The sequence below is a fragment of the Mustela nivalis genome (genome assembly GCF_964662115.1).
Source record: "Mustela nivalis genome assembly, chromosome: 15".
Classification (NCBI taxonomy): Eukaryota; Metazoa; Chordata; class Mammalia; order Carnivora; family Mustelidae; genus Mustela; species Mustela nivalis.
In genome coordinates this window covers 7,228,038-7,254,667 of record NC_139034.1, presented here as the reverse complement: position 1 = coordinate 7,254,667, position 26,630 = coordinate 7,228,038, and the positions used below count along the sequence as shown (strand labels likewise).

The window sequence follows — 26,630 nt, the reverse complement described above, 5'->3', positions numbered from 1 at the left end:
TTAGTTATTTATTAACTAACTTTGTTTACATCATATTTGGGGGGAGAAGAAGATACATAAAATGTCACCAAAAAGTTCTTACAGGATTTGTCACTTTAAGTTATTTTAAGTTTAAAATACAGCTTTTTTTTTGCATTGGCTTTGTTATAAGAAGCAAACAGTGGTTTTAAAAAAGGTACTTTTAAAACAAATGAAGGGTATGGATGAAGAAGAAGTGGTATCTGTTTATACTATGGAACAGTACTAAGCCATAAAGAATGAAGTCCTGCCATTTGCAACACCACAGATGGAGCTAGAGGGCAATATGCTGAGTGAAACAAGTCAGACAGAGAAGGACAAAAAGCAGCTGATTTCACTTCTTTGTGGAATCTAAAAATCAAATGAACGAACAGACAAAAAGAAACCGAACGGATTTTTAAATACAGAGAGCAAACTGGTGGTTGCCAGAGGGGAGGGCATGGGAAGATGGGTGAAATAGGAGAAGGGGATTAAAAGGTATTAACTTCCAGTTATAAAATAAATAAGTCAAGGAGATGAAAAGTATAGCATAGGGAATAGAACAAATAAACAAACAAAAGTGAAGGGTAAAAGCATTTGGTGGGAGAATTTGGTAAATTAATACAAATGGTATATTAATTGTAAGAATGTTTTAATTTGTGTCTCATGTATAACCCAGAATAGCCAAGGATGGATTTGTTTGTAGAGGGTGTGAGCCATTGCTTTACAAGGTGTTTTATCCAGCTGTGCAAATATTTTGTTTTACTTTTGATATCTAGGAAAATATATGGGATTATAATAAACTTTTCTGCAAATATGTGCAATAATTTTATAGAAGTAAAATATTGATTTAATGAATTTAATCTTATCATAGTTCATCAGAAGTGCAAATAAAAGTTTTAAAAGAGTACATAAAAAGTAAGATAAATATTATTGATTTGATTCATGCCAACTCTTTTCTTTTCCCCCCATTTTAGGGACCAGGTGCCCTACTGACTTCGCTGAGGTTCCTTCTATTCTGATGGAGTACTTTGCAAATGACTATCGAGTGGTTACCCAGTTTGCCAGACATTATCAGACTGGGCAGGTAGGGGAGCACTACAGTGGTGCCATCCTCTGCGTGATGGCGGTCAGCTTTTCTGGTCTGCTGCGTAACATGCAGCTCCTCAGAACTGTCACCCTCTCTCAGCGCCAGAATCCTTCCACCTTATTTTATTTTTTTTTGCCAACCAGTATGGTCACTGTGTTGAGAGATAGCTGCTCTGTATTCTATGCTACATCCTCACCCTGTTAGTTCTCACAACTATCCCCTGAGGAAAGTGCTCTGTTCCTGTTTTCCAGATGCGGAAACAAGTGGACTCTGTAAAACAGGCTTTGAAACCAGCCTTGCTTTAGAAAAGCCAGTGGTCTTCCCTCTTTCGTTTATGCTTCTGAGTATTTGTTCTCTTGGTTTAAAATTTTCCAGTGTTTTGTAAAGCTGAATGGCCTGGCCATATTTCCCCATCATGGCTTGCACAAGAAATCTGAAAATTCCTGAAAATTTAGATTTCAATATTGGATATTGAATCCAATGGAATTCAATGGATATTGAATCCAATGGAAGTTTAAAGAGTTTAAAGTTTTATAAAGCAGGAAGACAATGAGAGATGTCTTGTAACGAGTTGACCATAACCATGTCTATCAGTGTAGTGCAGTGTACTGTCCACATGTACTTTAAGAAAGATCTTCTTTCACTTCTCAGAGAACTCTGATTATATAATATCATACAGGTTAGTGTTTCCCCCCTTAGACTCTATCTCCTTGAGTGCAGGTGTGAAATTATGGTCATCTTTGGGTCCTCAGCACTTAGAATCCTACAGTAGTTAAGAAGTACTAAAAAGAAATTATAAATGAAGGAATGAATGGAATCAGAAGAAGTGCCAAACCCACCTTTATATATGACCCTTTTTCTAATGTGATTTGGTCATTTCTGATTTTGGGGTCTTGATTTCTTGTCAACTGTAGAATAACAGAGGAGTTTCTGGCTAACTAATCTGACTGGGCCTTCATCATAATCTATCTCCATTATTTAGGTGACAGAATTGAGATACTGGTGATCCACTGGCCATGTGTCCATTATCCCACAGAGATAACAGGGCCAATAATGGAAACATGAGCCATCAAATAATAGCAGAGGCTGCCCATGCGTTCACATTTTGGGGTTTGGGAATGATCAGGAAGACCTGACTAAGTCCCTCCTTTGGTGCTTGCTCACCTGCCCCCCTGCGCCTGTTGTAGGGGAGGAGAGCACACCGCACATTGGGTCAGAGCTACACACAGGGTGCACAGGACCATAAAGGAGAGCCGTGAACTTTGCCGGGGGTGCCGGGAGAGGGTATGTGCAGGAAGTGCTGGAGGAGCCAGGTCTGGAAAAAATATGTAAAGGGGGCAGTTTGCCAGTCGGCTCTCAGCAGCCCCTTTCCATCTCATTAAAATATATTTATTGAGAACACAGAGGACATACATAGTTCCTTCGGTCAGGAAGTAGTTACTGAGTTTTTATTATGTACCAGGCACTGTTCTCAGCATCTGAGAAATAGCCAGGAGTAAGTGAGACAGTGTTCTAACACTCAAGGTCTTTAAATCTCAGGGGAACTAAGACAGAGCTGAAGACAAGGTTATTCCAGCCCAAAGGAAAAGCCTGTAAAGTCATGGAAAAATCTGAGACCATGGCAAGATGCTGGTAGTGGTAAGAGCAGAAAGAGGAGAAAGGGGAGACAAAAAAAGACACTGGAATATTCTGGTTTTTAGGGTTCGCTCCCAGTCTCTTCAGTCCTCTTACCCCTATACACTTTTTAATCCCAGCTCATTTACTAGACCACTGTTTGTGACTTGACTAGTTTTTCTTGGCACTGTTTACACTGAGCTTTGCTATCACACTTCCTCTTGGGAGTTGTGTCTGGTCCTCTTGGCTCTCCGACAACTCTGCCCCAACCCATTTTCTCATTAGCCTTTGGCAGACAGCTTCCCTGGGTTCCATCTTTGAACTCCTGTCCTCACTCAGCTCTGAGCAGGGCTTAAGTGAGGGCTTGCAAATATGTAGTGAAGTGGTGGTGAGGGCCAGAGTGAAGGCATTGGCCATGGGGGGCCTGGAGAAACAGAGTTCAAGAGCTATTGGAGACTTCATTGGAAGGATTTGAGGCTAGTTGAATAAGTGAGGTGAGCGAGGGGAATCAAAGATGGAGGCTCCATGAAGAGTGAATTCTGGAAGAGGTCCAAGTTTGAGGAGGGAAGACACAGTTCTTATTTGGCTGTATCCATGGGGCTGTTAGTAATACCACTCTGAAATCCAGAATCAAATAGAACCTGAGGCGTGTGGCGGTAGTTGGCATAGAGCTGGCAGTTAAAGTGTGGCCTGTGAGAGAAAAGCAGGAGGCATCTGGAGAACCCGCATCACAAGAAAGGGGCTGTCTGAGGAGCTTGGATTGCTAAGGGGATCTGCACACTGAGGAGAACACACAGAGGTCAGAGTTAACTACAGGAGTGCACCCTGAGCCTCTCAGAGTCATACTTAAAGCAAAAAGTGAAATCTTGGCCTGAAATTCGCCACAGCTATTAAAGTCAGTTTTAAAAATGTTATCTATTTACAGAACAATCAGAAAAGCAAAGAAAGGCAAGAGCCACTGCTTTTGCAGGATAGTGTAATCTCTCCAAAAAGGACAGTTGTTATTTTATTATGGCATTCTTCCATAAGAAGAGCCATTTTTGAACAAGAGAGTTTTAAGAAAACAATATTAAGTCCAAAAATAAACTTCACACTAAAGGAAACAGGAAAGAAACAGTAGGCTGCTTTGAATTGATTCAAGTTTCAGACTCACAAGGCATGTCCAGTGGCTAAAGGGACTTACAGACACAGTCTCTAAAGAATTTAAAATAATTTTGTGATTCCTATGGAGAACAGAAGGAGTGCCAGGAGGCAAGGAACGTGTGAATGCCTTGAGTTTCACAAAGGGCTTGCCTCTTCTTGTCACTAATTAAGATACCAAGTGGCTAGATGATTTCATTTTAAGGGCAGTTCTAGCCTTAAGGACAAGGAGTTAATTCCTTAAAATCCAAGGCTTTGTAAATAAATGACAATAAAGCCTGTAAGAAGAATAACAGGGTTGTATCTTTATGCTTCATTTCCTATTCTACTACATATATTAGGAAAGGATTTTTGTTTTACCATCATCTGGTGTATTCCAGAGAACTGTCTGAGTAAGGATAATGTATCAGTGACTTATTAACACCTCCAAGTATTTTATCTGAACTGGAGCATGGCATAGCCAATGAATTCCTTGTGGTCGAGGAATGAGAAGTATGCTTATCAGATTTACAGAGGCCGTACAGCTGTCAGAGATAACAAATGCCAGAGGTGCTCATTCCAGATTCAAAACTGTCTTGACAAGCGATAACATCAAAGTTGAAGCAGAATTTCTTGTCAATTAATCTTAAAATTAATAACACAAGTGGAGGAGAAGTACAGACTTGGTAGCTGCTCATCTGAAAAATTCCCAGGTTTTTGGACACGGTAGACTGAACCCGAATCTATAGTCTGATGGGGTTTCCCCACTGATCTCCTGGCTCAGGCTACGTTAGGACCTGTGCCTTCTGAGGAACTGAAGGTCACTGTCCCTCTTCTCTTCTCAGTGCTCCTTCCTTCCCACCTTGAGCCTAAACCCTTTCCAGTTGCTCCCAGTAAGTGGAAAATTATCTGCCGGTGGCCCCACACTTCTGGAAGCATGGTTCTTATTCTCCCTTAAACACTCTAAGATGCAACTTATTTTTAGTTGTACTAAAAATAATGTAAAAGTTACCACCTGAACCATGTTCTAGTGCGCCAGTCAGTGGGACGAAATACATTCTTAATTTTTGCTCCTGTCCCCACCATTCATCTCTAGAACTCTCTTCATCTTCCAAAACTGAAGTTCTGTCCCTGTTAAACAATTCCCCAGATCTTCTCCTCTGGCCCCTGGCAGCCACCTGTCTACCTTCTGTCTCTATGGACTTGACTACTCCAGGTACCTCATATCAGTGGAATCCTGTAGTATTTGTAACTTAGCACAATGTTTTTAAGGCTCATCATGTTGTAGACTCTGTCAGAGTTTCCTTCTTTTTAAAGGCTGAATAACATTCCATTGTGTGTATAGATCATATTGTATTGTTTCTTCATACATTGGTGGATACTTGGGTTGCTTCCACCTTTTGACTATTGTAAATAATGCTTCTAGGAACATGGTTTTACAAATGCCTGCTTGAGTCTCTGTTTTTCAGTTCTTTTGCATATATACCAAGAACTGAGATTGCTGGCTCTTGTAGAAATTCTATTTCAAATATTTTGTAGAGCCACTACGGAGTTCTCCCCAGTGGCTATATCATTTTATATTCCTACTTTGTGCACTGTTGAGCACAAGGTTCCCATTTTCCACATCCTCGTCAACACTTGTCATTTTCTGATACTTTGATAGTAGCCATCCTAATGGGTGTGAGGTGGTGTCTCATTGTGGTTTTGATTTTCATTTGCCTAATGCTTAGCGATGTTGAAGATCTTTTTATGAGCTCTTTGACCATTTGGATATCTTCAAAGAATTGTCAGTTCAAGTCTTTCACTCATACTACTTTTTTGGTTGGGGTTTGTAGGAGTTCTTGATGTATTCTTAATGTTACTCCCTGATCAGATATATGATTTGAAAATATTTTCTCCCATTCTATGGGTTGCCTTTTCAGTCTGTTGATTGTGTCCTTCAATGTACAGTTTTAAATTTTGATATAGTCCAGTTAATCTGCTTTTTCTTTTGTTGGCTATGCTTTTGGTGTCATATCCATGAAATCATTGCCAGGTGTGATGTTATGAAGCTTTTCCCGTATGTTTTTTTCTAAGAGTTTTATAGTTTTAGAGTCTTATGGTTAGGTCTTTGATTCATTTTGAGTTAATCTTAGTAGATGATGCAACTTTTTCCCTCTTATTTTAGTAATTCTGAAACATCTCTTGTTAGTTATCTATTTATTTAATGGCCCCCCTCACCATCTATTATAAAATCACAGGTACATTTTTTTTCTTTTTAAACAATGATTGCGTTCCTGGATTCAAGGAAATAAGATAGTCTTGGCCCCTACCCCAAAGTTAAAAATTCTAAGCACTTCCATAATGTAGTCTAAAAGCCTGATGCTTGACTCTCTCTCATCCCTATATATCCACATGTGGAAACTAGGCTGTCTCTGATTTTTAGATTATTTGGAGTACCCAGAGTTTTTCTCATTGTTATTATACAGGCAGGGATACAGATCAAATACCAATATCACACCACCCTATTTGCCTTCAGCAGTATCTGTCTCTGTCCCTTTTTGTCCATAGTTTCCAACCAATAATCTCTAAACCCCCTTAGTCCCTACCTTCCCCCCCCACATTTGCCTTGTTCCCATTTTTTCCTATAATACCCCCTCTGCATATTATATGGAGCAGGCGGCAAACTCAGTGTATTTCAATCGTACTTGAGTATTTTTGTTCAGTGTGGGATTCCACGTTTGGTAGTAACATTTTTGAGCTAGAAAACATTCTGAGGAGTGGCCTGCTGCACTGGTATAAAATTAGAAACCATCTCATATTAGGAATGGTGTAAGACTAGAAAAAAGAAACTGCAGCATGTCGTATAATATCTGAAGGATGCCATGTCAGAGTAGAAAATGCAAATGTTTACGTCATTCCAGGAAAAAACCAATGGTACTGGTAAAATAGTGGATGGGGATTATAATGGATCTGGTTTCCATTCAGTAGATTCTTCTCATGAGTGATTCAGAAGGAAAAGCCTCTGAAAGTAGTAAACTTTTAATTTAATACTTAATGTTGCAAAATAACATTTGTAGAATGAGCAGCTGTGAAACCGCCATCCAACTTAAAAAGTAAAACATTACCATATGCTCCTGTCTGGAAGGACAGCCCTGAATTCTCACTAATTTTTGCTTTAAAATATTTTTTTTGCCACATGAGTTATTTATTCTTAAGCAGTGTGGTGTTTAGTTTTGTTTTTGAGCTGTGCAAAAGTGGTATTATACTGTTTGTAATCTGCGATTTGCTTTTTCCAGTTAAATGCCTGAAGCTCCTCGGGGGTGCCTGTAGCTCCAGTGTATTTACCTTCAATTCAGTATAACATCCCATCATTTCTGAGGTCATTCTTCTGTCGCTGGGCACATGGCTTCTTCCAGGTTCTTGCTAGTTCACACAATTCTGCTGTGAGCAATTTTACACCTTGTATTTTCATGTGGAAGCCTGGAGTTGCTGGGTTTATAGGGGATGTCTGTTTTTAAGTTTATGTGATAATGCCAAATTGCTTTTCAAAATACTTGAGCTTATTTGCCCTCCTCCCAACAATGGTCCCCATCACACCACAACCTCATCCACATCTGATATTGTCAGAGTCTGAATTTTGCCAGTTTTGTAGTTAAGAAATGCAGTGCTCTTGTGGTCTTCATTGGCAACAGTGTTCCATGGCTACTTTGAAAGTTGAACAGCTTTTCATGGTTTATTTGTTTGTTTGTTTGTTTTGCTTTTCATGTTTTTATTGTTTGTTTGTGTTTGCCGTCGTATGTTTTTCTATGTGGTGGTTTACTTTTGTCTTATTGGTTTCTCCCCCTTCTTGATATGATAGAACAATAACCCTGTGTTTCTCAGTTTATGGTTTGTTTTTTCACTTTCTTTAGGGTATCTTTTGATGTATTTAATTCCTTCATTTTAATATTGTTGAATCGAGCAATCTTTTCTTTATAGTTAGTACTTTTTAGATCTTATTTGAGACGTATTTGTTTCCTTAAAAGCCATAAAGATATTCTTCTGTTTTCTTCTGAAAAGTTTAATGCTTTTTCTTTATTTTTAGGTTTTTAGAATCAAATTATAAATCTGTCTGTATTTAGTATAAGGTTGACTCCAATTTCCTTCTTCTCTGTGGATAGCTGTCGTCCCAGCACCATTTGTTCTTGCTCCAAAGATCCATCATGAAGCATGTACGCACTATATGCAATGATCTGTTTATGGGATTTTTCTTTTATTTCATTGTTTACATTGTCTGCCCTGATACTGTGCTGTTTTATTTTATTTTTTTTTAAGATTTTATTTATTTGACAGAGAGAAACAAGTGAGAGAGGGAACACAAGCAGGGCGAGTGGGAGAGGGGAGAAGCAGGCTTCCTGCTGAGCAGGGAGCCTGATGCGGGGTTTGATCCCAGGACTCCGGGATCATGACCTGAGCCAAAGGCTGCTGCTTAATGACTGAGCCACCCAGACACCCCCCCACCATGCTGTTTTATTATGGCAGCTTCACCAAAGCTTTCCCCATTTGCTCTTCAGAAATTTCTTTCTGTTCTTGTGTTTTTGTGTTTATTCATACACATTTAGAACTAACTTACCTATATAAAAAAATGAGAAGAGTTGGTTTGATTATTAAATCTATAGATCAATTTGGAGAGAACTGGTATCTCTCCGTATTGATCTTCCGGTACATGACTCTGATGTTTCTCCATTTGTTAGGTGCTTTAAGTCTTTTAATAAAATTAAAATTTTTTTTCCCTAAGGTGCAACTTTTGCTGCACTTAATCTTAGATGCCCTACCTTTTGATACTATTATAAATAGCATATTTTTAAAATTATATTTTCTAATTGTTGCTAGTGTTTAAAGGAGCTATTTATCCTTTTTTCATATATAGATTTCAAAATACTTGTATTTATTTGCCCTCCTCAAAAAATAAAAAACTTTTTTTATTTTGCGTAACTTTTCAGTAGAACTTGTAACCTTTTTTAACCAGTTACTTCTGCAAACATAACAATTTTATTTTTCCTTCTCAACTCCTTTATCTTTTTATTTCTCTTTCTTGCCTTGTTTCACTTACCAGAATCTTCAGGACAGTGTTGAATTGAAGCTTTTATATGGGCATTATTTGTCTTTATCCTGGTTTCTAAAGGAAATGTTTTCACTGTTTTACCACAAAGATATTTGTTGTAGATTTGGTGGAAATCTCAGGAAAAGGAAATTCCCTCCTATTTCTGGTTCCCTTTTTTTTTAAATCACTAGTGGGTATTACATTTTATCAGAGTGTGCGTGTGTGTGTGTGTGTGCACATGTGTGCACGTGCGTGCACATCTTCTCAGGTAATTGGGCTGTTCTTTTAATTTAATGTAGTGAACACTGATGTTACTGTTAAGCCATTTTTGCACTGCAGGATTAAGTAGGCTTAGTCCTGAATTATTATTATTTTCAACACAGTGCTAGCTTCAGTTTGCTAATGTTTTTATACAGAGGACTTTTGCGTCTGTATTTATGAGAGAGTGACTTGAGATTTTTCTTTGTCCTCTTCTTCTTTGCTTTGTTAGTATTAAGAATATGCCATTTCGTAAAATGCGTTTCCGAATATTCCTTTTTTCCCCTTTCTGTTCCTCAGAAGTGCTTTTATACAATTGTAATAATCTGTTTCTTGAAACTGTCAGAATTCATCTGTAAAATCATTCAGGGTCTGTTATTTTCTCTGTGGGAAGATTTTTTAAACGACTGATTTCTTAGTAGTTCCAGGAGTCTTTGGGCCTTCTTTTCTTCTTAAGTAAGCTTGACTAAGTTGTAATTTTCTAGAAATTTACCCATTTAATCCAAGTTTTCAAGTTTATTAGCATAAGGTTATTCTTTTATCCTTCAAATCCTGCTAACTGTGTAGTTATATCCTTTTCATTCCTAATATCATCCTCTCGTTTTTTCTCTCTGAATCTAGGCTGAGGTTTGTCTTTTTAGTATTTTCAAAGAATTTAGGCACATTTTATTTATCCTCTATATTGTTCATTTTAGTTCACTTAGTTTCTGTTTCTGTTTTTGTTATTATTCTCTCCTTCCTCCTATGTTTGTATCCCTCAGTTAAGTTAGCTGGACACTGAACTAATTCAGTCAGTATTTCCTAACATATCTGTTCGAATTTTAATGCTATAGTTTTAAATTGTACCAATGCATGCTTTAGCTGCATGCCATGCTTTTCATAGAAAATATTTCTAATGTTGCTAATTTCCATTGTAATTTTCCCTTTGACCACCGAGGAGTTAGAAATACAGCTTAAAAGTTCTAAACTGTGCAGAGGACTTATTTATCTTTTTCTTATTAATAGCTAAGTAGTCTACCCAGTATTGTTTCTTTGTAGGCTGTTGGTATTTTATGGCTTCATGAGCCGTCAGTGTTTTGGGAGTGTTGTGTTTGTGCTTCATTTCAGTACATTGTGTATTTTCTAATTGTTGGGTCTGGGGTTGCATATGAATCTGTTGTTAAGTCAATCTTATAATTGTGTTCAGATTTTAAAATTTTTTTGAACTAGCAAAAAGCTGTGAGAGGTGCAAATCTTCCAGGATGATGGATAGATAATTTTTTCATCTTAGTTTTACCTAATTTTTTTTTTTAAATTAGGACTTTATTTATTTAGTTTTTGGTTCCCAGCAATACTGAGGAGATGGTGCAAAGATTTCCCATATACCCCCTGGCCCCACACAGGTGCAGCCTCCCCCATTACCAACATCCCCCAGCAGGGTGGTGCGTTTGTTACAGTTGATGACCTTGCCCCAACATATCCTCATCACCCCAAGTCCATAGTTTACATTAGGGTTCACCCTTGGCATCATACATCCTGTGACTCTAGACAAATATATAATGGCAGGTATCCGTCATGATGGCATCATACCCAGTATTTTCACTGCCTTACACATCTTTCTCTCTCTCTCTTTTTTTTACTCCATGTATTTTGAGTAAATTTTTTTAGAGGCATAAACAGAGTTCTTCTCTTTATCTTTATAATGGTTCATCTTAAAGTCTATTTTTTCTGATAATTTTGCAACCTAGTTGTGTCGCTAATCACTAAGTAGTCCTATGGGGGACAGCTGGCTGGCTCACTCAGCAGAGCATGTGACTCTTGGTCTTGGGGTTGTGAGTTCAAGCTCCATGTTGGGGATAGAGACGTAAAGATAAGGTCTTTACAAGAAAGAAAAATATGGGGGTGCCTGGATAGCTCAGTCTGTTGAGCATCTGGCTTTGGCTTAAGTCATGATCTCAGGGTCCTGGGATTGAGCCCCGCGTTGGTCTCTCCACTCTGAGGGGAATCTTTTTGTCCTTCCACACCTCTGCTGGCTTGTGTTTTTTTTTCTCTCTCAAATGAATACATAAAATCTTTTTAAAAAAGAAAAATACAGTCATTTGATTTTTGAGAGAATCTACAGTTTTTGTACAATTTTGTCCATTAGCCACCACTAAAATGCTTGTTGCCCTCATTATCTTTCTCACAAATTATTTACCAAACAACAAATAATAGGAATGAACATTTATTATTTTATATGTTTTTCTGATTTAATCCTATCTAGCAATGAAGTAGGTACACGGTTATCCACGCTTTATAGAAAATGACTTATGTTAAGCAATTTGCCCATAGGTCACAAAGTAGTACCATGGGGGTTGGTCTTTTAGTTTCTATTTGTGATTTATTAATAGATCTATTAGTTTCACATCAAAGCTTCCATAAAGTTCTGTCAGTGCCTCAAATCACTATTACAACATGTGGTTGTTTTCTCTTTCTAGATTTTACTCTGGTAGGAAAAGGTTTATATTTCTTTTACAATATGTCTCAAAAAATCACAGACCTATTTCCATTGTAAGTGTTATTTTTAGAACAGTAGAATTCTAGTGCTTTCATTTTAGAACTATTCTGTGCTGCGTCATTATAAGATTTAGTTTGTTCCCCTAGTTTGTGAAAGTCAGCCCAAGGCTAAAATTGCTTAACATTTATTTCCAAGGAGACAGGCTTGTAATAAATCTTCTCCTGTCACTCTCTCTCAGGAGATATGAACAAGGATTGAAGGTAAAAATTATAGAGCAACTGGAACTAGATTAGTTTTGGCAGGTTTAAGTTGTTTTGAAACTTTTCTTATTTTCAGTTTTAATGCTTCTCAATTATGTCTAGACAAGAACATTGAACTGGGAGGTGGAGACGGGTCTGACCTTGGCCCTCCACCACACACAGTTGACCTCTGATCTGTTACTGAACTTGCCTGAGACTTTTCTGCTCTTTCATATAAAATAAAGATGCAAATTTAGAAGTTAAAAATCAATGCCTCCATACTTACCTCAAAAACTATAGTTTTTATATGTATGTAATGTATGCAAACTGTGAGCATGGTCTTATTGGAATTTTTTTTTTATCACACCTTAACGGAGTTAAACATAAAAACATGTTTCACTGGACCCTGTAAAAGTCAAAATACTTCTGTCTGTTTCTCTGAACCGTCAGTGAGTCTGTGATAACATGTAAGTATTTCTAAATGTTCTTTTTTCTCATTTCCTCTTAGTTTGTCAGAAAACACCACTATAAGTCATAGAAGTTAAAAGCAATGTTATTTTCTGTGGGTTTAGATCTGACATTTTTTTCTCTTTGGGACAAGGCAGCTTTTCCATTATATTGATTATGTGCCATCTGGATTATGGGATAATAGCAAAACAGACTAGTTGATACATGCTGAATCCAGTTGTTTTCCCGTTATAGACACGCGCAGAGATTTAGTGCTTGGGGTGGTATGGGATCAAGCTGCCGACTTGTAGCCTGGATGGCTTTGATGCTCGGCTTTCTGCCTCTGAAGGCTTTTCTTGTTCTGGATGACCATGTCTCAACAAGTTTATGTCATTAGATCCATCGTGTTCCCAAAGGATATCAGCGGTAGGGGTTCTTTGCTTCGGAAAGAGTTGAATTTATTACCAGAGAATGTCTTAGCTTTTAATATTTATGCAGCTTTTACCATAATAAATTTTCTAAACGGCCATAAGTAAGATATTTTATCACAGTGACTTGGTTCTGGAAGAATTTGATGCCAAAACTTTTAACAAGACATGATTTAAATTAAACTGGTGTGATTGTGAAGTGATAGGAAATGTCTGGCAAATGCATGAGGTTACATGCTTACAAGTTGAGCTCATGGGGAAACATTCAGAGAATTCAAGTAATGCCAAGTTCCCTAAAACATTTGCATTTTTTGGTGATATTCTGAAACCTTCCGAAAATGTGCTTTTTTTAATATAACAGAAAAGCTATTATTATTTTTAACGGTTTTTTCCCTGTGTTCGGTCAGCCCATGGCGTAGCTTGTGTCTATCCCAAGAATCCAGTAAACACTTCCTTCCTTTGGGAGGCAGTGTCCATAGGCTCTGTACAGCTAGCCGCGTTTGACTCACATGAAGCTCTCAAGGAAGTTAGTTGTTAATGGGACAGTGATGTAACTTAGTGTCTAGCCAAAACACTTTTAAGAAGGAAGGGGGGGTGCCATTATTAATTATTCTGAACCAGTAGTCCTACTGGGACTGCCAGGCCCACCTGCATGTGTAGTCCCCCTCGCCATGACAGCCCTTAACGAGGCAGATGTGTTAGATGCAGGGACTCGAAGTTCATCCAGCTTAATCCTTTTCACAAGGTGACTGACTATTACCACAATGAATCTTTATAAGAATTTTTTTGCAGTGGTATTTTTTGACCCTCCTTTTACAGTTGAGAAAACATGATACCAAGAGACTTGCCTGCCATCCCAAAGCGAGTGAGTCGTCGTAGAAAACACAAGCTTTAAAAAAAAAAAAAAAAAGAAACCCCAAACTGCCTGACCTCAGACGCAGTCCTCTGTCTTTCTTGCGGTGCTCCCTTCCTACAGTTCTGCCTGTCAAATCAGGATGATTTAATTTTGCTCACCTTTGTTGTTTGAGCACTTGTGATGCTTATGTTTTTCTAAGCCCGAATATCTCAAACTTTACTGTGCATGAAATCACCTGCGGATCTGGTTAAAATGTAGATTCTGACTCAGTGGGTATGGAGCACCCAGGATTTTATATTTCTGAGAATCTCCCAGATGATGCTGAGGCTGCTGGGTTTTACTTCTTTTGGACTCCATGTAGTTGGGGAATTATTGTCCTTATTATTCATATTTTAATTATAAGCAGGGAATCAGACTTTACTTTCTTGATAAAAGGAAGAATCAATTTTGTGGTCTTTTGTTTTGTCTTTTTGGCCACAGTTGTGTTCTGGTATTTAAAAAAGAAGAAGTGCGGGCTGGGAGTGGGTTCTAGTATAGCCGTGTGCTTTGGGTGCGCAGAGAAGGACGGGGCTTCTGGTCCCTTGGGTGTTTTCAAGGGACCTTTCACACCACGATGGCTATGCCTCAGAGTCGGTTGGGGCTCCAGAAACTTAACCTGAAACCACCAGATGCAGCAGTAGTGCATAAGATAGCATGAATAAATGAACAAAATACTAGAAATAGGAACTGCTACTCTGTGCGGAGCAGAACCATGGCGTGGGACAGTGGAGTCTACCAGCCTCTGAGACTGAGGCTGGGTCCCTGTAGTTTACAGAGCTCCCAAAGAGGGAGGGGACCCGAGAGGGTTGCCTCGTATTGGATTATTAAAATAAATTAGGTCACGGCAGTTAATTATTGGCATATCATATTCCCATTGTAGAAACAACTCTCCCTTTTTCCTATTTAGCAATGGGGGGTGAAAACCACAGTGTCTTTCTATATTTTATAGCTAGGGTGAATCTTTGAAATACCACCACTCTAATAATACAGGAGATACAATTAATTGTTAGAGTAATTGCCTTTCAGACGCTTTAGGTAATTGCTGCCTTATAATTTCCTCCATTGCTCTATCCATACCTCTTTTGTGGTTCTTGAGGCATTTTCTCTTGCCTTGTTCGGTTTCAGTATACATTCCTTTTCCTGTCCATGGCGACAGGAGTAGGAAGGAAGCATTGTTATATTAACCAGCAGTTTGGTCGCGCCCCTTGCACACAGTGGGGTGCTTCGCAAAGATGAGCCCAGCAGGCCTCCCTGACAAACCTACTTGCCTTTATAGCTCCAATCAGCAGAGCCTTGGCTCAGTGCACAAAGGAGTGAGCCAGCATCAAACCAAGGCTAGTTCAGACCCAGCAGCCTTCTATAGAGACAGAAACCTGCCCCTCCCCACTGAAACTACAGGTGCTTTTGTAAAAGAAACTCAGGCTAGGGCATACATTATCTGACATACAAAGTTCATTGAATAAATATTACTTTGGAAATAAATCTGCATTCGTGTTCTCACACTTTGTTCAAAATAGTCTGCCCTTGGTGAAGGATCCAGATTGCTTCAGAAAACTGTGTCTGAACAGCTCCATACTGAGATCATTTTGTAAGGTTGCAGACTGCTAAGTTTTGTTAAGGGTATAACTAGAGGTACTTTTGTATTTAACTGAGATGGCCCTTTGAAAACAATATTGATAACTAGGACATACCCGAAAAAGAACAAAATGGAAATTTGCCTCTTTTTGCTGTAGAAAAAGAATTTTGCCGGGAACAAATGTGGGATGTGGGGCTGTGATTATTTGGCATTTCCAGTGTAGACTCAAGTTGTGTGAGGCTGGCCTATCTTCCGTCTGCAGCTTGGCAGAGGACAGCAGGTGACTGAAGCGGAGAAGCCAGAGGAACTTTGGGACATGCTATTGCAGTAGAAGACTAGAGAAAAGTGTCCTTTTGGAACTCAGCCTGTTTGTTTCCTGACCGTAAAGGAAAGCATGTTAGCGTATTCTCTTTCGTTCGCTCCATCAGCTCTCATGGTTTAGAAAAGACCGCTCTGGCCAAAGCACTGAACAGGTGGGGCCAAGGACGCAGCTGGGGCATCCTGGAGACCCGTTTCCAGAACACCTGGGGAGTCTGCTGGCCTCTGGAGAGGAGAGTGCCAAGATGGGACTCAAAGAGCTGAAAAGAAGCTTTCTGAAGAAAGTGGGTCAATTTAGGGTCAGAGAGAAATGCAAAGATTAGTGAGAATGATACAATTACGTTTAAACACTTTAAAAAAGAAATTTGATTCATAATAATTTTTCTTGTATTTACAGTTCACCTTTAGTTTCCTTAGCAAATTATTTCCCAACTAGTCTCCTATCTATTGAATCACTTGATTCTATAAAGATATATTATGGTGTGGAAGCATGTTTTGTGCTCAAATAATTTTGGGAAATAAGTGTAGAAATTAACTAAGGTTTCTGTACTTCAGAAGGTAGGACTCCTCATAACTTCAAATACCTTAACTTGATCTGGGTATCTCCGGGAAAGAAATTAATTTTGGGGAATCTCATGGACAAACCTGACCTGCTTTTATTGCTGTATCTTCTACCACAAGGCAGGGCCCCGCCTCAGGAAACAGGGACATGGGAGTCAGCCAGCAGCCAGTGGAGGCCAAGTTACTTCAGACCCAGCTGGGTTCCACAGATTCAGAATGAGGAATGTAGAGGAGTCTGTCACTTACTTGATTATTTAACTCATTATTAATGACACACTTACAAATTCTCTTCAGGAAATACACAGTAGTGTCTGTGGAGTACGTTGAATGAAAAACTTTATTTTTTGTCTATCTGTTTTCTTTTCAGTGGAAAGTTCACTTTCCACAAAATGTATGCTACACAGAGATTCGTTGTTTTCTGTCTCCAGCTTTGGGATTGCATACTTCGGAATTGAGTGTGTTCTGGATTTTAGAAAAGTAAAATGGTTTATATGTTGTATATTTTGAATTTAAAAAACTAGTGGGTTCTGACAGAGTACCTGGTAGTCAAAGGAATTCATGTTTCTGCGTATTTACCAAGTGGGATCAACACTTTGCAGACTTCCCTTTTGTTCGGGCCATGTTTTGCCATTTATGAAAATCTTTCAGTTCAGACCTTTCTGAATTATGGAATCCCAGATAAAGGAACTAGATCTGTATTCATAGCAGTTTGAATAGGCACCTCATTGAGTTTCTCCCTCTGACTAGAGCTTAATTTGTGACCCAGCTGTGAAGAAGGATGAAAGCATGAGACACGTGTGTTTATGTGTCTAACTTCCATTCTGACCTCATTTTATTTTCCCGCCTTCATTTTCCTATCTCTACTTTAATCATCTATTAATTGTATGCCAATTAATATTGACTAGAAATTATTTTTATTACCACTAATCTTTTTTTGGGGAAGAACTTGTATTTTTTTTTAAAGATTTATTTATTTATTTGTGAGAGAGGGAGAGAGAGAGAGAGAGAGTGAGCTAGCATGCTGAGGGGGAGAGGCAGACAGAGAGGAGAGAGAAACTCAAGCAGACCCTGCGCTGAGGACAGAGCCCCATGTGGGGCTCAATCTCATGACCCTGAGATCAGGACCTGAGCCAAAATCAAGAATCTGTGCTCAACCAACTGTGCCACCCATGCACCCCCCACTTAGGGTGTTGATAAAACAAATTTTGCAAAGGGTTACTTTCACCATCAAGCCGTAGTATGGTTGAATTGCAAGACTGAATTTAGAAGGGGTACATAAATAAATGAAAATAAATTTAAAAGCCTGAAGTTACACAGCTACAACAGACAGCACAGATTTCCTCTTGGGAAGCAGATATTGAAATTGTCATTCTTTTGAGGGCAAGAGATGATGGTTTCTTTCTTCTTCCCATGGTTCCTAGAATGGCACCTTATACTAAGGATTTATTGAGTGAATGCGTGAATAATTGTTGGTGCTTTTAGTATATATTGAGATAATGTATTTGTGTATTTTACCATTTCATTCCTTTGAAAGCATATGAATGTGAATTACATGCATATCTAACCCTCATTCACTGTTGACTACTCGTCTTATTTAAATACGAGGTAAGAAAACTCACAAATGAATTGAAAATGTATAAAGATTGCCTGTGTGCACAGCCTTGTCAGCACAATTTGATCATTTTGGTCAACCAGAAGGAGACAGTGCTTTATATCTCTGGCACTTTATTCTTTAAGCCTATAGGAGCTGAGATAATGAAAAGTGTCTTCTCTTCCCCCCCATTGGTAATTTAAAAATAATAATGACAGGGTCTCCTAGAATGTAAGTTCCTTGAGAACTGGGGTTTTTATCAGTTTTATTCACTGATATATCAACTTTGCCTGTCACATGACAGGCAGTGAATAAATATTTGTTGAGTGAACTATCTTTTGGCTAAAGCGCGCTAACTCTCCTAGATGCCTGCTTGATGGTATGAAAATCAACTCTCCTACCACAACTGCCAGTACACTGCGGGTTTCTTCATGATAATCTTTAATGATGTCTAATTTCTGACTTGATGGAGAGTGGTTCACTCCTTACAAAGCTTTTCTGCCTTTCTTTTTCCTTTGGAAGCTAAAAACCTAAGTAGTTGTACAGATGAAAGTCTATACCATTGGGCATATGGAAAGCTGGAAAGAGCACTGCTCTCAAGTTAACTACAGAAAAAAGATAAAATCCTAACTTTTCTTGAGCTTCTGAGAACATTGAGCCCCTAGGCCCATGAGATTGTCTGAGTGGCAAAGAATGTTGGAAGGCTTGGCTGCCGTGCAGAAGGGGAAAGATAAATCAGAGAACATTTTAATAAATTGTCGGAGGCCAAGTGTGGGCTGCCCTATCAGTCTGGCATAGCTGTAGTGTTTGCACTCACCTGGAGGCTCTTTTCCATCAGCCTTCACCAGATACGGAGGAGAAGTCTTGGTCGCAGGGCGGGAGACTGCATGGGGCCCTCCCCAGTGTTGGCGGCCTACAGGAGATGAGTGGCTGCTACACAGGAACAGCATAAAACCCAGCCTCCTTGCTCAGAAGTAAAGGAATCCCTTGAGTTAGACCCAGGGACTTTAACTACTAACTAGAATGAATTCAAAGTAACTATCAGATGGGGATTTAAATAACTCTGTTAAAGGAAAAGGTGGACAACATACTTGAGCAGATGAAGCAAAAGATGGAAACTATGAGAGACACTCAAATGGAAATGCAGGAAATAATGCCGTGATATCATAGAAGAAGAATTCCTTTGAGGGGCTCATCAGTACACTTGACACAGCTGAAGAAAGAATGTGAGCTCATTGTACTTGAAGGCAGGTCAGTGGAAATTACCCAAACTGAAATACAAAGAGGGAGAAAAAAGTAGGGTCAGGGGCAGAGCAGAGCATGAGTGTCCAAGAACTTTGGGGCAAATGGAGTTGCACAAAGAAGAAGAGAGAGGTAATAAGGCAGAAGAACTGTTTGAAGGCATAATGGCTGAGAATTTGCCAAAAATCATGAAAATCCAGCCAGAGATCCAAGATGCTTAGAGAACCCCAGGCAGGATAAATAACAAAAGAACACACTCATAGTCCAAGATAAAGGGAAAACCCTGAAGGCAGCCAGAGGGCAGGGAGTGGAGGAGGGGAGTGGGTGGGGAGGGGGCAAGCCGAGACCCTGAGGGTCCATAGAATTCACAGCAGACTTGTCATAAGCTGAAAGTTTGAAATATCAAGATCCGTAGCACGAGATACATGTGACTAAAATGTCACCAGAAAGGGAACATTTTCTAAGTAAGAACTGGACTCCGCAGATGAAGAACTGACTCACTTTTGATAACCAATTCCACCTAAAATGAGAGAAAAATCTTTTCAGATGTGAGTTAATAGCCAAGTTTTGTGGCAGGTATTGAACTATGGAAGAGAGAGTTAGTTGATGTAATTGTTCTAAAAACCTTAAAATAATCACCATGATGGAGAAGGGATCCTCTTCTAAAGCTGGACCATTTGAGGAGGCACAGGTATTTCATCATGCCTATTTGGCTATTATGCAAATGAAGAGAACTATAAATAGGAAACTTTGAAAGTACATTTCCTTATTAAGAGCTTGATTGTTAGGTGCTATGTAGAACTGTTGAGCTATAATTTCTGTCTCCTAAGAACTTATAAATCTAAAACAGGCCATATTTGCTGAATATGTAGCTAAAACAGTAAAATGTAAGTAAAGTTTGTCAAAGTCAATGATTATTGTATTACACAGGACAACTGTAATAGTAAATTATAGTAGCTACCATTTACTCAGCATCTACTCTGTTGAACCTCACATAGTATGTTTTAAAAATACATTCTGGTCAATTCTCATCTAATTCTGCAAAAAGATAATACATTTTGTCAATGAGGAAAGTGTGTCATGGAGAAGTTCGGTACATTGCCCGACATTATGCCGTCAAATTGGTAAGTGGCACAGTTAGGATTCAGACTTGGAGAGAAAGAAAAAAAGGATTCAGACTTGGTTTGGTCTGGTTCCAAAACATATTCTCTTTCCTTTACATGCCAGTGAAGCATAATAATGGAAGTTCACAGTCAGAAGGGTGTTGGTTTAAGGCTCTCGGTTCTCCTTTGAAGGGTTCAAGAAGAAGTTTCCTGGAGGGAATGGTATTTCTGGATTTATGGGATGATATGAAGTAGCCATTTCAGCAGACAGAAGTTAAGGATCCTGGAAACAGCCTGAAAGGCCCAAGACAGCTGTCCAGCTGTGCCATTTCTTATGCCATCATTCATTCTTCACTCTAGTCAATTTGAATTTTATTCTTGATTTACAACATTCTTAGTCTGCAAGTAGGATTCCTCTTAATCTTGAATGAATATGGCGGTGTCCAGATCCCAAGGAGAACCGAGAATGACATGCCATGTCAGGATGGGCGCTTTAGTGAAGTGTTTTGTACTGTGGAAGTTACGAAGATTGAAATAGTCTGATAAAAAAATGTGGTCAATGATATGGTGAAAGAGTTATTACTTCTGATGCCGTGAACTTTGATGAATTTTCAATTTAAATAATTCCAATATCATTTGAGGTTCAGGTGTTTTAAATACATTTACACACACACACACACACATATATATATATATATAAAACCTGTCAGCTTGGATGTATTCATTTTCTGTTTCTTCAGTATATCAAATGTGAGAGTCTTCACTTTAGGAGACAATAATGTGAAACAGCTGTGCTACTCACTAGATAGATCCATTTGTGGAATGACAGCAAAAATTAAATTTTTTTTCAATATTGGTTGTCATACCTCTGGTTGGTAAAGTGATATCTACAGAAGAAAATCTTAACCAGGAAACATTTTTCTAATTTGAAATTTAAGATTTAACTTCTAAATATTTTTATTAAAAAATTCTCATGTAACTTGAAAATTAGTTTTTATGGTATTTAAGTTTTCACCTTATTTTTGTTAAAAAAAAGAAGGATGTACTTTTCAAGAGAATAATATAAATATATAAAGGCATACTTCATTTTACTATACTTTGCTTCATTGGGATTTGCAGTTACTACATTTTTTACTGACTGAAGTTTTGTAGCAACTTTATACCAAGCAAGTGTGTTGGTGCCTTATTTTCAACTGTGTTTGTTCACGTTATGTTTCTGTGCCACATTTTGATAATTCTTGCAATATTTCAGACTTTCATTTTACTGCATTTGTTACGGTGAGCTGTGGTCAGTGATTTCGACTCACTGAAAGCTTAGACGATGGTTAGCATTTTTTAGCAATGATGTATTTTTAAGTTAAGATATATACATTGTTTATTTAGACATAATGCTATTGTACACTGAATAGACTATGGTGTAAATATAACTTTATATGCACTGGGAGACCAAACAATTCATTGGACTCTATTGTGATACTCGCTTTGTCTGCAAACCAGATCTGCAATATCTCTAAGTTCTGCTTTTAACTGTTCCAACAGCTGAAATGCATTTGTTAATCTCAATTGACTAAGAGCCAAATCAGATTTTTATTTATTTTTATTTTTTTCAGTTTTTATTCAAGTTTCAGGCCGTTAACATACAGTGCAATCTTAGTTTCAGGTGTATAATATAGTGATTCAGCACTTCCTTACAACATCTGGTGCTCATCACAAGTATACTACTCATTAATCCCCCAAACTAGATTTTTTAAAAAGATTTTATTTATTTATTTGACAGACAGAGATCGCAAGTAGGCAGAGAGGCAGGCAGACTTTGCTTTGAACTAGTCTACCAAGATTGTACTTACCTTCTATATGTTTCCGTATATTTTTGGTAAACATTCCTTGAATTTACTACAGTATGTATAATAGGCCTTGAATACATAATTTTTAGGAGGTTTTCTTGTACTTATCCATTTATTTTGAAATAATTAGATTCTTGGGAAGTTGCAAAAAATAACACAGAGGTCCCATGTCACCTTTACCAGCAGTGGTACTCACTTCCCCCAGTAGTAATTTTTTCTATAACTATAGAATGTGTTTCCTTTTATTACCGTAAATTTTGATGAACTGTGTTTTTAGCTGTCCCTGTTCTTATGTGCTGTCTTTCTTTACATCTTTTGTTTTTTTTGTAAACTGGACAAGGAAGGAATTAAGCTTGATTAAATTTGTCCCTTTAATGTTAGCCATTTCTGTGTGGGTTTGAATCTGAGGTTGCACCCTCACGATAAGTAAGCTACTTCGAATGGAAAGGGGTTATGTTGGGTTTAGCTCTTAGATCCTTTACTCGGCATTTCCATATGATTATCTACAGAGCAGAAGTAGTAAACCTTTCAAAGATGCCTGACCACTGCTGTGGGCCCTGGGGGCTGCTTGTTTCCCAATAAGCAGGGGCACCTTCCTACCCTCACCATCTCCCACTGCTGATCTGACCTTCCTCCTCACCCACTTGCTGTTCCCTCATCTGCCTAATCCTCAGTTCTGCCCATATGCCAGTCCAGACTGGGATCCCAGGGTTCTCCCAGGGCTGATGATTCTGCACTTCTCCGTGGACCACTCTCCACAACTTCGTCCAACCTCCTTAGGCCTGGGCATCCATCTCCTCTCACAGCTTCCTGCCTGATGGCCCATCCATGGGAGCCCAACGCTTGAGTCTCCTCCCTCTTGGGGTCTGTGCCACTTCTCCTGCCTGTTCAGGAACCTTGCGTTCCTGATTCAGGAGTCATTGTCTCTTCTGTCTACATCCGCAGTCTTTGTCCCTGTAGGGTTCATTGGCATCAGCATTTCTTAAGCTTGCTTGTACCTTTTCTAAGCTCAGATGGGACTTCCCCCTCCCCCTCGTTCCTTCTGTGGTACTGCCTTACCCTCTGCACCTCTGGGGCACACTCCCGGGAATAGTGCTGTGTGTTGGTTCTCACCTCCCACTCGGTTCCAGCCCTCTCCATGGCACCCCTGCCCCAGCACTCTGGCTGTGGCTTTTATTACTGATGTACGTCACTGGTGCACTACCTGTAGCCTCCTGGGTTTTTTCCTAACCCACTTCTGCCTTCCTCCTCTCCAGCGTCTACACGGCAGCCAAAAGAACCTTTTAAAAACACAGATCGGACCTTATTACTTCTTTGTTTAGAACTCCCCAGTGGCTTACCGTGAGTCAGAGTCTGAGGGCGGAGACCAGTGTCCCTGCTTTGCTCCTACCTGGCTCTCCAGCTTGCTGGAACCCTGCCTTCCTGCCTGTGGCTTCCTCTCCACCCGCCCAGGGCCCTCTTCTTTTCTGCCTCCACACACAGCGTTTCTTCTGCCTGGGACGCTTCTTTCTCCCTGCAGCCCATCCCTTTTTCCTTAATGCCTGTTCATTGTGTGAATTTCATGTCTACATGAGTTCCTCAGTTAAGCCTTTTTAGATCGTGGCTCTCCTACAGATCTGCACTGCTTTTCTGTCTTAGTGCTTATGATAGTTGTTAACTCTTGTTAAAATTGTGCTTACATGGGGGATGCCAGCCGAGGAAGTTCATGGGACCAGGACCCTGTCTGTTGGCCATTTTATGTCCCTGAGACCTAATACAGTGCTCACCCACAGTGTTTTTCATTGTTGGAAAAATGAGAAAACGACATCCTTCCACATACCTTTTTTTTTTTTTTTTTAATGAAAACAGAACTATTAAAGTTTTGCAAGGCATGAACAATCCAAGTATAGCACAAGTCATGTCAGCTGAAGATATAATATAAAGTGAGGTTTAACGAAATTGAACATTCTGATAGAGGCATTTAGCATTTATGACTTAACTAAATATTGACTTTTAAAAATTCTGTCTGAGGAAATTTTTGTTTTATACAAGATGGCTGCCCCGGTGTGAGAAAGCCCCAGGCCTTTCCACCTGTGTCAGAATCTACACTGTATAACCTCCTTCAATCCATGTCTTAATTCCTTAAAATTTCCTTTTTTGCCTGGTATGCCTTTCTTATAGCCAAACAGGAAGAAGAGAGAATAGGCTTTGTTGTTGTCTGAGCCTTCATCATGTACTGCTGTAGCCTTTCACTTAAGCCTTTCTTAAGCGATCATTCTAGTGTTCATTCGTTCCTTCTGGAAAGATTTATGGAGTGTCTCCTGTAGGCTGGGCACTCTAAGGGGATACATGTAAATGTGGTAGTGCCCAGACCCCTGTCCAGCAGACAGCTCACGGTGGTCATTTGTGGGTGGTTAATTTACACAACAGGAGTGCTAGGGACCTGCCCCAGGTGTCTTCTGGGATGGGTTTCCCTGTAGAGGGGCTTTTAGCTTCATTTAGATTATACATAGAATTGTATAAAGTGGTAGCTCTCTTCAGTAAAGATCAATATTAATGATGTTAAAGTAGAGTAAGGTGACTGAAGTGTTTCCTTGACTACATTATTAGTGCTTTCTAAGCGAATATGTGATGTTATGTGATTAGGCCTAATTAGTCTCGAGGAGGAAGCCTTAAATCAAATAGGGTCATTATACGGAGTTTCCAAGCTCTGCAATTCTTTCAGGTTGGAGAATAAAAGAGTGTGCAATTCATTATCATGGTTATTTGTTAGGATATCAGTTCAGCTTTAATACTGGCCGACACCATGGATTATCATCTATTTCTCCACACTTGACTCCTTTATTCCTATCAGCCGTTATTAGGTACATTTAAAAGTTAACAGAGCACTTGAACAGGCTTTCACTGGTAACAAAGAACAGAAAAAGCAATCAATTTTACTAGTTTTTTTTTTTCTTTTCTAAGGTTTTAAACAGATTTTAAAAGATCTATGCCACTATCTTAGTTCCCTGTAGTGCTGTATTTTTCCTGTATGGACCCTAATTTGACAGGCACCATGACTAAATTCAGTTATTCATTTATTTGTTTGTTGCCATTTTTAACTTTCCTACCCCATAAGCATACAGTGCAGCGACTTATTAAACAACTTACACACATATATATTCTTTTGTTTTTCAAGTCATTGCCCAAAAATATGGTGTCTCGACTTTGTGAATCGAAAAAGGTGTGTGCTGCTGCCGATATGCAACTTCAGGTATGTATGTACCTTTGTTCTGAAGTTTTTCAGAGTGATTATTCAAAATAAATATATAACTTTAAATTCTTGCCAGTGCTACACATTTATTATAATAATTATGCTTCTAAGACATCTTTCATCTGAGTTCAAAGAACTTGACCCAAACCGACTCATTCAGCCCTCACACTATCCTTGTGAAGTGGATGTTAAATAAGGTTATTTCCCATTTTTAGTCGGGAAGATCAAAGCTTGGGAAAGGCACGTGACTTCTAAATCATACATTTCAGCAACCATGTTATATTTTATGTCCCTTTGTATCTTTTTAAAATTTTGTAGTTTTGACGTGAGGTTAAACAGTAGTGACTGTTAGTTTTAGATAATATTCAAAGCCAGTTTTCTAGGTTTCCAGATACAGACTAGAAAGATCTGAGGAACCATATGGATGTCAGGTCTACATGATGCCAGATGTTTCGGTTACTTATAATTACTGAGATTGTTTATGGAATCCTTACTCTTCATCGGGTCTTGAGAATTCTGTAAACACAGCCCAAACACCCATCTTTCATCTCAGGCAATATTCATTTTATAGTGATCCAGCTACCTGTTTAAAAGTGTGGGCTCCATTTAATTGCTCTATGGTTTTGTAAAATTCAGCCCTTATGAACTCTGTTTATGTTATACCTTAAAATATATATTTGAAGAAAAGGTACACTATAGAAAAACTGTTTATTTATATTTGATTTATATTAATGTCTCTGCATATCAATGTAATTTTAGAAGGACCTCTGAATTATTTAAAAAATTAGCATTACTCAGCAAAAGTCTTTCAATTTGCTGATATCTATAGTAGAAGTCCTACCTTTTAAAAACCTGGGTTGTGGCTTTCTTTTTGAATATTTGTTCTGAAGATTTTCCTTTAAAATGGAAAACCAACCTTTCCTTCCTTCCCCCCAAACGAATAACCCCCTAAGAGACAGAGGAAGAGAAAGGAGAGGGAGGCAGATTCTTGCCAGAGCAGCAACCCGTGCCAGCTTTCCTATTCCACAATAGCCCCCTTGTACAGTGCAGACAAATAAGGGTGGAAAGGAAATGAATTGTTCCAGGTTTCTAAGGAGGTATACACAATGTTCTTAAAATTGCAATTTTTTTTTCCTCTTGTGCATTGTTTTAAAAATAAGCTCCTGTTTTTCTGTTGCTATAAGGCTATTGGTCTCCCTGGGTGGGCAAATAGGCTCATCACTTTAGAATTGTTTGTTTTATCAGCAAATAAGCATGAAACACATGCACATTTCATTTATTTTGCTCTGTTTTTATCATTAAAAAATTCAATCCATGTTATGCCTTTCATTTGTGGAAGTCTTAACTATAGGAATGAAACTTTTAAATTCCGATTTGTTTATAGATTGGCAAACAAAAAACAAAAAACAAAACACCTTAGTGGAAGTTAGAATTTAAGTTGCAGTTCCTAATAACCTACTCTCTTAGAATATAGACAAGATGCGGATGAGTAATTTTGGCTTCTCTGATTACTTTATGCATTGTTACTCATTATA

The 26,630-nt window shown here is 38.7% G+C and overlaps 1 protein-coding gene across 2 annotated transcripts in view; it reads left to right on the top strand.

Moving 5' to 3' along the window:
* MIPEP (mitochondrial intermediate peptidase) overlaps positions 1 to 26,630 on the top strand; it is a 183,056-nt gene that overhangs the window by 67,348 nt on the left and 89,078 nt on the right. For both annotated transcript variants that reach the window (XM_082700190.1, XM_082700191.1), the window contains exons 14-15: positions 975 to 1,084; positions 25,021 to 25,095. In XM_082700190.1, the coding sequence (XP_082556316.1) occupies positions 975 to 1,084; positions 25,021 to 25,095 (185 nt within the window). The remainder of the gene's footprint in view (positions 1 to 974; positions 1,085 to 25,020; positions 25,096 to 26,630) is intronic.